Source organism: Oratosquilla oratoria, chromosome 2 (genome assembly GCF_046742065.1).
Source record: "Oratosquilla oratoria isolate Oo_2021 chromosome 2, ASM4674206v1, whole genome shotgun sequence".
NCBI lineage: Eukaryota > Metazoa > Arthropoda > Malacostraca > Stomatopoda > Squillidae > Oratosquilla > Oratosquilla oratoria.
Window position 1 is genome coordinate 12631189 of NC_134778.1, and position 12542 is coordinate 12643730.

Genomic DNA, 12542 nt, shown 5'->3' on the forward strand with positions numbered 1-12542 from the left:
GAAAATTAAAAGACAAAAAAAAAATCCAAGTCCCTCTTCCTTCTTAATATTTTTATATGTTGATTTCATCATGTGTAATCTGGAAGCTATAAATATTTTAAAGTGCACCTTGACTTTAGCGACACCCTGTATTTACTACTTTGAAACCGCCCCTGGCATATGTTTACTCAAAGTCACATGACTTTTTTTCAACGAGATACAATGTTTTGATTTTGTTTAAATTTACCTGGCTTCACGAAATTAAATATTTATAGTTTGGTATGTTAATATTAATAATGCTGGACATTACAGAATTATTATGATATTTCATGCCACATTCAAGACAACAAATAACGTAGAACAACAGTAGAGTTGCGAGGTCCGACAAGTGTTGTCGCTGGATTAATGTGAAACTTGAGAAATAAGTGAGGTTACGTTGACTTAGGTTACTACAGACATGGAGAAACCACTGGAAAAATGTCTGGATGAGGTGTAAGTCTTCTTATTCAATTAGTTTCACAAACGTTAATACGTATTTATGGAGGCCTAAAATGATAGTTGCAACTATTTCAATGAATTGGGTTCTTTTTTGGTACTAAAGTTTACGTGGCTAACGCATTTTTTTGCCATATAAATGTGGGTTCCTAATATTTTTATAGTAAATATGTTATATTATGATCGTAATACTCTATATCCTGCATGTAACAATTATCAACAGTGAAAATTGCCATGTCATTTTTTAATAAAATGAAAGAATAGTTACAGTATTCTAAGTTAAAGTTTTCACATTCTTTATTTGGTCATAACAGAAAGATTGGTTCATGAGGTACTTGAGAATTGCCAATTGGGATGTGGTATATTTAGCATACAGTTGTTTTAATAGACCAGTTTCCTTTCCTATTTCCATTGTATGGACTATGGTCACTGCAGAGCACATCAAGTAACTTGATATTTCTTTCCCAGTCATAACATGGAAAATGGCTTTTTCATGTCATGAACTATCAGGGTCAATCACAGTAGGGTACCATTTGAGCCAGAAATGGTGATGACATTATCATTAGGGCCAGATTGACCTACCTGTAGGCCAGTATAAACTCATCAGTGGGTCCCCAAATTGATAGAAACCTAACATGTTTCAGTATCCAATACATATATGTGTGTGTGTATGTACGTATATATTACTGTAATTTAAAACTGAATTTAATAGAGTATTACTACTTTTTGCTAATTTATTGATTTATTTTTTTCGTTCTTGTATGACATTTTAGGCTCAATGTGCCCCTAGACCCAGTTACCTATGGACCATAGGCCAATTGCTATGCCTATTGGTAAATCCAACCCTGATTATAGTCATTGTTATGGACATTTCTATAATTGTCAGGTATTGTTTGTCCACCAATGCCGTAGTGCCCTTGTTGGATCAGTGTTTACACAAGGCATTGTAACTTGGCCTGTGTTTGTAAAAACCCCTTCTTAACCTTGCCTAACCTAACTTTAGTGGATTCAGTAAAGTAAGTGTAGACGCAGTAAGTCTTCTAATAAATCAATTCTGCACTGATTTTCATGCATAGTTTCGGTAAAATTTTACTTTCGACCTTTGTTGGAATACAGCAATGCAAAATTAAATTGTAATTTTGTAAATTAAAATGTATGAACGTAATATGCAATTTTGTGTGCGGAAATGAAAATAAAAATAGTTGCTAAAACAGATTTCATAATTAACGAAGTCGTGTACTACGAATGGTACGCCATGTTTGTTATGGTAGATTCCGACGTCGGAGAAATGAAAGGACGAAATATTTGTCTAAACTAAAGTAAACTAAACTAAATTAAACTAACCTAACCTAACCTAACCTAACCGGTAAAATTTTACTTTCGACCATTGGAGGAATATAGCCATACAAAAGCTGAGAGAGTGATTGAAAAGCCCGCCAACGTCTCTCACGACGATGACGACGAGGACCAGCCGGATGATATCTAATTTGCAGGTAATGATTTATTAAACACAGGTTAGGTTAGGTTAGTTTAGTTTAGTTAAGTTTAGACAAATTTATCGTCCTTTCATTTCTCCGACGTCGGAATCTACCATAACAAACATGGCGTACCATTCGTCGTACACGACTTCGTTACTTAGAAACCTGTTTTAGCAACTATTTTTATTTTCATTTCCGCACACAAAATTGCATATTACGTTCATACATTTTAATTTACAAAATTACTATTTAATTTTGTATTGCTATATTCCAACAAAGGTCGAAAGTAAAATTTTACCCTAGTTTCTTTATATCAAACTATTTGCCATAGCTAAAGAAACCATCTAAAAGAAAATTATCAGTACAGAAAGTAGCATCACCTTTAATAAAAAAAAATTCAATAAAGTAAATGTGAACTTGGTTTGACAAATATTTATTTGATAAAATCTGTGCAAATTATGAATAATGTAATAGTGGTTCATTATAGATAAAAATAAAAAGTTGAATTTGTACTTGACATACCTTGTCATACACTTTAAGTGTTTACTCGTATTTATATGTTTATTTATTTATTATATATATATATATAAGATTGAAGTAGAATGTAAAAATGCATGAAAAGATATGTTTATTATTCAATAAAAGCAAGCATGGGAGATTTACTATCCCAAGATACACTCAAAAATGGAATTGAAGTAATCTGATTTCAAGGGATGAAATAGAAAAAAATGCAGAAAGAATAATACAAAAGTTAAGCTTCTGAAATGTAGATATTTTTCAAAATTTCTCTCAAATAAAGGAGGTTCCTTTCAAATAGAAACTGGCCGGTGACAGGGACCATCTGCAAAATACCATAAAATGTATAGACTAAGAAAACACCTGTGACATTTTAGCTTACCATCTCCACCCTGGGGATGAAATCTCTTCAAAAGTAGACGATTCATGACTTGGGCAGGAAGCCATTGCTGGCTCTTGCCATGTGCTTAAACAGTTTTCCTAATGCGTTCTTAAAAGCATTAATTGTTTCAGTCAGTACTGCCTCCTTCAGCAGATTATTCCATTTGTCTACAACATTTGCAAGAAAAAGTATTTCCTTAGGTTAGATTTGGATCTCTGTAGATCTTGTATTGTTGTCCTCTATTTGGCCCTCTGTTCAGTATGAAGAAGTCTTCAATCTTTAAACCTTCCAGACCATTCATTATCTTGTGTACCTCTATCATGTCAGATTGCATCCTTCAGATCTTTCCTGTTATTGCCCCACCACTAATTTTTTTATTTATTTTTCTGTTGTCTTTGATTTTGTTTATCTTAGGTTAGGTTAACCTAACCTAACCTAACCTAACTCAACCCATCCTAACCTAACCTAAGATAAACAAAATCAAAGACAACAGAAAAATAGAAAATAAATAGTGGTGGGGCAATAACAGGAAAGTTCCCATCCTTCTTATTACTAAAGATAGGAATTCAGTTCTTTGGAGACTTTCTTCATAATCAACATGAACTATGGCTGGAATTGGTTTCATTATTCTTCACTGTATTCCTTCCAGCGGATCTGTCTTTTTTTGCTGCCAGGTTTGGATACTACTCAAGATATGGGCATACCAGAGATTTATAAAGGCATACAGTGTTGTTTGTATTCTTATCCTCTATTATTCTTTTGATGGTCCCCGCAATTTGATTTGCCTTTTTTACAATGCCTTTCTTGCTATCAACATTTGTAATCTCAATATTTCCCATAGTGTATGTCTGTTACCTGTGTCCTAGATGGAGGCATTTACATTTATCCAGGTTAAAATCCAGTTGTTAATTATTCAACATTATAACATGTACAATGTATGTATGATTATTATTATTCATTAAAAATAATTTATCTTTCAACCTTGCAGATCCCATGGTCCTGGTGTTTCGGGTGTATTGTGCACTGATAATCAAGGACTGTGCCTTGGAGGTAAGGCACATCTACATTCTCCTGTGCTGCCTCTGCAGCATATTTTTTCTCCTTTCAAAGAAGAATGACATACATATATTTATATACCAAGGGCTTTTTCCCCCTTACAAGGGAGGTAGCCAAAAAACAAAGGCATAAAAATCATTCCCACCCATTCCATCCCCAATACACTCCCCTCCACCCTCTACCCTCACTCTTATCTTGGCACCTCCTGGATGACGGGTCATCCCTGTGTCTTGTCCACTTCCCTGGGTCAGAAGCAGTGTCACAAGACAGCACATCCACAGCAAGGCTGCTTCATTAAATTGGCGACCTCCCTCTCCATCCCCTCATGCATAAAAGGAGAAGACAGGGAGAAATCTCTTTGGGCTGCATCAAATTTTGCTCACACACACTACCTCATCTTCCATATTCAACCATTCTCCATTCACCCGTCTTCTGTCCTCTCCCGTCCTTCCTCAACAGACATTCCCCTCTTCCCCAAAGCCCCCTTCACCCCATCCATCCATCTCATGTTCATGACAATGACAATTAATTTTTGTTCTCGCCCTGCTTCCCTCCATGAATCTTGCCTGTATTCCTTCATGACTTCATCTTATAGGTGTGTTTTCAAGAATAGAAGTGGTAGTGTTGCCACTGAAATACCCTTTGGAATTTGACTATGCAACTGTAATTTGCTTGCAATACAATCTGTACTTTTTCTGTGCAATCATAATTGTGATGCTCCTGGGTATTAATTGTAACAGAATAATATTTTTTTTTTTTTTTTTTTTTTTTTTTTTTTTTTTCTTCTCCCAAATGAAATAACATCATTGTACCACCATCTAGAAGTGACTGCATTGTCAAATTTAGGAGGAGTATTGGAAGCTCGCTAGCCGAACTAATTAAGGCATTGCCTGTGGCATAAATCGAGGTGATGGCAGTTCAAACCCTGCCACCGACAAAGTTGAACCAAGGACATGGTTCATTAAATTTCATGCTACAAAGTCCTCTGTAAGGAGCACTGTTCTAACCTTCTGATAGGGGGGATTTTGTGGTGGTGACTCTGGTTCATAGGTATGTAGTTTGTCCTAGTGCTGTCATTGTCTTGTATGGGGCCAGAATGAACAGATAAGTGCCAGTTTGAGCAAGATGGGCTTACGAGTACTTGCTCCAGAAGAGGTCATGTAGGGGCCTGTAGGGTGCTGAACAAAAATTCTTGCCACAGCAGCAAGAATACATGTTTTTTGTCACTAACAACTTTCTCCATGCATCATGGCATCATCCATATACAACCATGGGGTGGAATGGATGGGGGATGGGGGGTGAGGGAGTATGTGTGAAAAATAATTTGACATAGCCTGAAGGGATTTCACCCCATCTTCTTTGCATGAGAGGACGGAGAGGGGGGTCGCCAATTTAATGAAATGGCCGTGCTGTGGATGTGCTGTGTCTTGTGACACTGCTTCTGAGCCAGGGCAGTGGACAGGATGCAGGGATGACCCATCATCCAGGAGGTGCCAAGATGTGAGGGAGGGAAGAGGGTGGAGGGGAGTGGAGTATGTAGGGGATGGAATGGGTGGGAGTGGTTTCTATGCCTTTTTCTTTTTGGCTACCTCCCATGTAAGTGGGAAAAAAGCCTTTGGTATATGTATGGTATATATAGTATTTAACAAGTTTTAGTAGTAATTGAATAAAAGTAACTAATGTAAACCATAATTTGTTGGTCAGTTCGAGGCAAAGCAAACTGCAGTGCATCAGGGGTGGCTGCTGCAATTGCCGATAAAGCTTCCAAGTTGGAACCAGAATCCACCATCCAGCCAGTCATAGTACTTGAGAATGACTCGAGGTAAGAGTATTTTGATTTTGATTTGTGTAGTTCAAAAGATCAATCAATCTGTTACTCCTGGTCTCTAGCAGAAGAACTGTGGCCTTCAGGTAATTGGGAACAGCCTCCGTGTGGGACCATAATTCACTCGGGGAAGATATTTTGTGTTGTCTGGATGTTGTTAGTCTTCAAAAGAAGAAATAATGGAGTAATGTCTTGTGCGAATGCAGAACTGCTTCGATGTCGGTTCCTCCTGTGTAATTTGGGGGATTAACCTGAAGACTGCCAATTCTTGTAGACTATTTCTAAGGGGGTTGTTGATGGGCCTTAGAAATTGAGAACAAGGAGATGATCTGTTTTGACACATAGAAGACTGTTGAAATGATAAAAAGTATTCTATCCCAAGTACCTATTTTAGAAATACAGAGCTATTTTATCCTCGCTAAAAGCCAAATGATTTTATCCAGCTTTGTGGTGTTTCCCAATTGACTCGATATAGAACTTTGACCAGTACCCATTGATTTTAATCAGCTTAGGGGCAACAGTGATAATTGCCTTGAGTGTCTATCCATCTATAGGTTTCTTCCCCCTAACACCTAATACCTGCCTACCACCCATCCCACACTCATTTGTATCCTTTTTAAAAGATCTCATAGCCCCTTGTGGATGAAAGGTCATCCCTGCCCCCACACACTACTTGGGTAAAAAATAATGCAAAAACAGACACCACAACCTTAGTAGGGCCCAACAGCTTAAGCAGGTTTACCCCCACAACTTCATTTACATGGCTACCCTCTCCCCTTACCCCCTTTAGCTTCACAGACTGGAAAGCCACAGCCTTGCAGTAGCTGGCAATGGTTCTCGGGGCCCTCCCGTAGATCTCTCCAAGAAATGTTGGACTCTTATCTGTGTTGTATTATGGTGGGACTGTTTCTGTGATACCAGTTTGTAGGAATAGTTTAGCAGTTGCAAGATGTCTGCTTTCTTGATATGGGAGGATGGAAAAAGTAGAGTGGATGGAGAGAGAGATCCTGGGGTTTGTCTGAAGATGAAGTGTCTTACCTTGGGGTTGCACTTCCAGATGAAGGTGAGGGTGTTGATGGACTTTGGAGGCAGTGAGTGGTTCTTGTTGTCGACATTTGTCTTGTTGGACTGCCACCTACCGGCACTCATTATTACTCCCAGCCTTGGGATAACTTTTTAAGGACATGTGTGTTCTTACTGGAATTATAGAGAAGTTTTCTTTTCTTTTTTACAGTCAGTGCTTGATACACCGGTCTAGCAACCTCACTTTAGTGGTATACAAAAGTGCAGATGCTTCGTAAGAAACTAGACACTAAGTGGAGATGAAAATTAACATGTTCATTCATTGGGACACATGATTAAGGGTACATGATGATGAGCTACCAAAGATTTTGCTTCTTCTGTGAGATCTAGATCTAATTGCAAATGCGAATGACCTTCTTCATTTTAGAATTAAGGTGTTGAGAATAAAGGAAGTGATTGTTTTTCTTTGCTTTCATTACCCTTGCTAACCATTTCCACTTAGTCCTCATCACACTGGGCTTCCACGAGGCCTCATCACACTGGGCTTCCACGGGTTTCACCAACACTGACCGTTGAGTTCCTTATAGTAAAAACGACTTCAGTTACAATATTTCAATTTTCAAATCCCCAAATATCAAATTATCTTTGTCATATATAGCAAAGCTGAATAATGAAGTGGGATTGTAAACTTTTATGAATGTTAGATGTACTATTGAAATGTTCCTTGAGAAGTCTAGACTTTTGTATGCAACATTGTATTCTAGTTATGCAAACTGAGTTTGTAGGAAAAATAGCCCAGCGTGATAGCCCCTTTAGTGATATCAATTGAGAGGTTTAGTGTGATGGATTGATTGGTTATGAATTTCTGAAGTTCCTCCAGACTTGAACAAAATTGTTGGGAATTAGTCATGGATGCTCGCTGGCCAAGTGAGTTAGCGTCATTACTTGGGGGCAAATGACTGGAGTGGAGGCAGTTTGATTGCTGACAGCATCAAGTTCGTAGTGGTGATAATGATTTAGTTTAATGTCGCAAACTCCCCCACCAGGAGGCTAGGATGGTGACCCTTACAGAGGACTTTGTACATACATACATACATATACCAAGGCTTTTTCCCCCTTACTAGGGAGGTAGCCAAAAAGGAAAAGGCATAAAATCATTCCCACTCATTCCATCCCTGAAAACACTCCACACCCCTCCACCCTCCCTCCCATCTTAGCACCTCCTAGATGACGGGTCATCCCTGCACCCTGTCCACTGCCCTGGGTCAGAAGCAGTGTCGCAAGACACAGCACATCCACAGCAAGGCCGCTTCATTAAATCAGCGACCCCCCCTCTCCGTCCCCCCATATAAAGGAGAGGACTTTGTAGCATAGAATTTAATGAACCATGCCCTTGGTCCAACTCGCTAGTGGCAGGGTTTGAACTACTGTCACCTCAACCTCTGCCGCAAGTAGCGATGCTTTAACCTGCTTGGCCAGCGAGCATCTAAGTTTGTCTATCCATTTATCTATATACTGAGGGGCTTTTTCCCCCTTACGAGGGAGGTAACCAAATCAAAAGGCACATACCCACTCCCATCCACCACCCTTGCCTTCCTCTCATCCTAGCTCCTTGTGGATGATGGGTCATTCCTGTGTCCTGCCCAATGCCTTGTAAACTAGTCTATATACCAAGGGCTTTTCCCCTCTTACAAGGAAGGTAGTCAAGTCTAAAGCACGTACCCAATTTTGTAGTACTACGTTAAATTGCCTACTTCAAAAAGTCCTCCATGAGGAATTGCTGTCACGGCTTCCTGTGAAGAGGGGAGTTTCACAATGTTGACCAGATCAATGGTTAAAAAGGGACCAATGATGCGTACCTGATTGCACGTGGTGGCTGCACCTCCAAAAAATGGGATGGGGATAGGACTAGGCATTCTTCTCCTTGTAGCCCGAAAGGGGACATTCCTAAAAAAGGTAAAGGCATAAGAGGGTCTAAGAGTTTTCCAACCAGTGCCCTAAGGTTTGGATCTTTTAATGTGCATGGATGTGGTACAGATGAGAGTAAAAGGGAAGAGATAGGCAGTATGTTTGTGAGAAGAAAGATGGATGTGTTGGCTTTGAGTGAAACCAAGTTGAGAGGGAGGAGCAAGTGTGAGCTTGGGAGTGTAGTTGGGAGGTTCTCAGGAGTGAAAAGAGGATGAGGGAGAGAAGGGATGGCTATACTAGTAAGTGAAGAGATAGGTAAACATGTAGTGGAGTGGAAGGAGGTTTCTTAAAGGTTAATGTGGATGACGGTGAAACTGGGAAGGGAGATGTGGGTTTTTGTAAGTGCATATGGGCATGGTAGTGAGAAGAGTGTAGAGGAAAGGGAGGATTTTTGGATGGATTTAAATAAGTGTTTAGGGAGAAAATGTCAAGGTAGTGGTATGGGGAGACCTTAATGCTAGGGTAGGAAATGAACCAATAGACGGAGTGGTTAGGAAGTGTGGAGTTCCAGGAAAAAATCATAGTGGAGAGTTGATGGTGAAGATGTGTCTAGAGAGTTGATAATACAGTGTTTAGGCAGAAAGTCAAGCATAGGTACACATGGGAGAGGATTGGTGGATGGAAGGGTGGTAGATAGTGTTAATGGACTATATAGTGGTAGCCAGGAATATAGTATGAAGAGCTTTGGATGTACATTTTCTAAGGGGAGAGAGTTGGAGAATATCAGATAATTTTTTGGTGGAAGGTAAGTTGAGAGTGGAGGATAGATGGAGAAAGGAAATAGACAGAAGGTAGGGAGATGCTTAGAGTGAAATACTTAAACAAGAAAGAAAAGGAGTACAATAAGAAGCTGAGAGAGGAGTGGGAGGGAGTGAAGGATAGAGTAGAACTAGGAGTGGAGGAGGAATGGGGATGGTTCAAGAAGGGAGTCACAAAGTGTGCATAGATAGTGTGTGGAACAAGGAGGATGGGATGAAATAGAAGGGTAGTGAGTGATGGGATGAGGAAGCAAAGAAGGTTATAGAAGAGAAGAAGTGAACTTTCACATATTTGTTACAAAATAGGACAAGAGAATCACATGAGAGGTACAAAGAAAAGAGAAGTAAAACACAAGATAAAGGAGGGACAGGATAGCAGGTGTGAAATGGGGTAAGAGTATGACAGAAAATTTTGAAAGTAATAACAAATTTGGAAAAAATTAAGAGAGGAAGAGGTGAATCAAGTAGAGAAGAAAAGGTAAAAGATGCAAATGGAGAGATGAAGATGAAGGAGAAGGCAGTAAGAGGAAGATGGACAGAGTATTTTAGGTAGTTGCTAAATGTGAAGGAGGATAGGGAGGGAAAGGTAGTTGCAGTGGGAAGCGCTAAGAAAATGACCATGATGAGTGAGGAAAAATGAGAAGAAATAAGGAAAGGTGAAGAGAAGGCAGTTGTTAAGATGATGAGAGTAGGTAAGGCACCTGGGTTGGATGGATGTCATGCAGAATGTCTAAAAAAAAAAAAGGAGGTACAGTGATGGTGGACTGGCTGGTGAGGTTATTTAATGCTTGTTTATGAGATGGCAGAGGACTAGAGGAGTGCCTGTATAGTTCCAGTTAACAAGGAAATAGGGGACAAGTGTGAGTGTAGTAGTTTCAGAGGGATCAGCTTGTTGAGTGTAGTTGGGTAGGCTTATGGTAGGGTCTTGGTTGAGAGGAAGAGAGGGAGTAATTGGTGGGGAAGTGTGAGTTTAGGACAGATAGGGGTTGCATAGATCAGATTTTTGTGCCAAGACAGATATGTGAGAAAGCCTTAGGAATAGGTAAGGATGTTTTTTGGGCTTTTATGGATCTGGAAAAGGCTTATGGTGGTAGACAGGAAGGCACTGTGGGAGGTATTGTAGATATATGGGATAGGAGGAAAGCTTTTAAGAGCAGTGAGGAGTTTTTATGAGAGTAGTAGAGCCTGTGTTAGGATTAGAAATTGAGAGAGTAAGTGGTTTGCAGTAAAGGTGGGACTTCATCAGGTATGTGTTATGTTGCCTTGACTGTTCAGTTTATACATGGATAGGGTGATGTGAGAGGTAAATGCAAGGGTAGTGGGTCAGGGATTGGAGATGGTTAAAGAAAATGGAGAAAAGTGGAAGATAAGCCAGTTGTTGTTTGCTGATGACACTACGCTTGTAGCAAGATTAGAGGAGGGATTGAGGAAGTTGGTGACAGAGTTTGGAAAGGTGTGCGAAAGAAGGAAGTTGAAGATAAATGTGGGTAAAAGTAAGGTGATGAGATGTACAAGTGGAGAAAGTGGTAGCAGACTGGAAGTGAGTATTAAGGGAGAGAGATTAGAGGAAGTGGATAGTTTTTGATACTTGGGTGCAAATGTGGCAGAAAAGGGAGGAGTGGATGTGGAGGTAGAATGTAGATTGAGAGAAGCGAGTAAATGCCTTGGGGGATTAAAAAGTGTAATGAGAAATAGACATTTGGGAATGGATACTAAGAGGTGATTGTGCCAACAGCACTATCTGGGGCAGTAACATAGAACATAAGAGAGGAGGAGTTTGAATGTGAGATGAGGTGCCTGAAAAGTATGATAGGGGTTATTAGGCTGGATAGAGTAAGAAATGAGGTGAGGAGAACAGGGGTGGAAAGGGAGTTGGGAGATAGGGTTGTTGAAAGAGTATTGGGATGGTTTAGACACGGAAAGAAGAGTGAAGAAAGACTTGTAAAAGAGGTGTGGAAGGAGTGAACATGAGGAGGTGACCTAGGATGAGATGGATAGATGGGGTAAAAGGGGCATTGGGAAAGAGAGGAATGTCTGTTGAGGAAGGACGGGAGAGGACAGAAGATAGGGGTGAATGGAAAATGGTTGTGTATGGATGATGCTGTGATGCATGAGGGAGAGTGGGTGGGGGATGGGGGCGAGGGAGTATGAGTGAAAAATAGATTTATGCAACCCGAAGGGATTTCTCCCTGTCTTCACCATTTCTGCATAAGGGGACAGAGAGGAAGATCGCCGATTTAATGAAGCGGCTTTGCTGTGGATGTGGTGTGTCTTGCGACACTGAACAAGATGCAGGGATGACCCATAATCCAGGAGGTACCAAAATAAGAGGGAAGGGGGTGGATGGGAGTGGAGTACTCGTATATTGGGGATGGGAGTGGATTTTGTGTTTATTTTATTTATCTATTTTTTTCATTTTTTATTATTTATTTATTTATTATTATTATTTTTTTTGCTATCTCCCTTGTAAAGGAGAAAAAGCCTTTGGTGTATATTTTTTCACTGTACAGTATTACCTTTAGCTGAATAAAATGTGCCAGTCAGGAACTTCCTGACAGGAAGTGTCCAGCCTTAATCCAGTAGGCTTTTCATTACAAAGATGCAATAGATATGAATAAAAACTCCTGCCGGCAGATAGAATAATTGGGAAAGCGTCATCCATTTTGAAATGAGTTGTCAGACTTATGATTTAAATTGTTTTACCTTCCACCAGGCGATTTTGATCAACCAAAGAAACCCCCTGTGCACAGTGAGAAAGAGTTGAGTTTGTCGTAGGGGAAACTGGTGACACATTAACAAGGTACAGAAGCCTTATTGGGAGATTGGTGTAACCCTGTTCAACACTGCTAGCTACCGTTATCTACATCAACTGCCTCCATCCTGTGGATTTGGCGATAGAATTGACGCAAATCCATTTCTAATAGATCCCTTCCTCGAGTTAAGACATCGCATTCGTTCCCACTGAACTCAGCATGTTGTTAGTTCCCCGCGACATTTTATGTTGTGGTTGTCATACACATTCCACGTATTGAGATTATAATCAAAAAACGTCACTGGAAAAT

At 39.8% G+C, this 12542-nt stretch overlaps 1 protein-coding gene across 1 annotated transcript; it reads left to right on the forward strand.

Annotated features, from left to right (window-relative positions):
* Nucleotides 1-306: 306 nt before the first annotated feature.
* Lamtor5 (Late endosomal/lysosomal adaptor, MAPK and MTOR activator 5) lies at nucleotides 307-7215 on the forward strand. The gene is made up of 4 exons (XM_076205024.1): nucleotides 307-471; nucleotides 3839-3900; nucleotides 5611-5728; nucleotides 6966-7215. The coding sequence occupies exons 1-4, from the start codon at nucleotides 437-439 to the stop codon at nucleotides 7030-7032; spliced, it is 282 nt and encodes a 93-aa protein (XP_076061139.1). The 5' UTR covers nucleotides 307-436; the 3' UTR covers nucleotides 7033-7215.
* Nucleotides 7216-12542: the final 5327 nt, after the last annotated feature.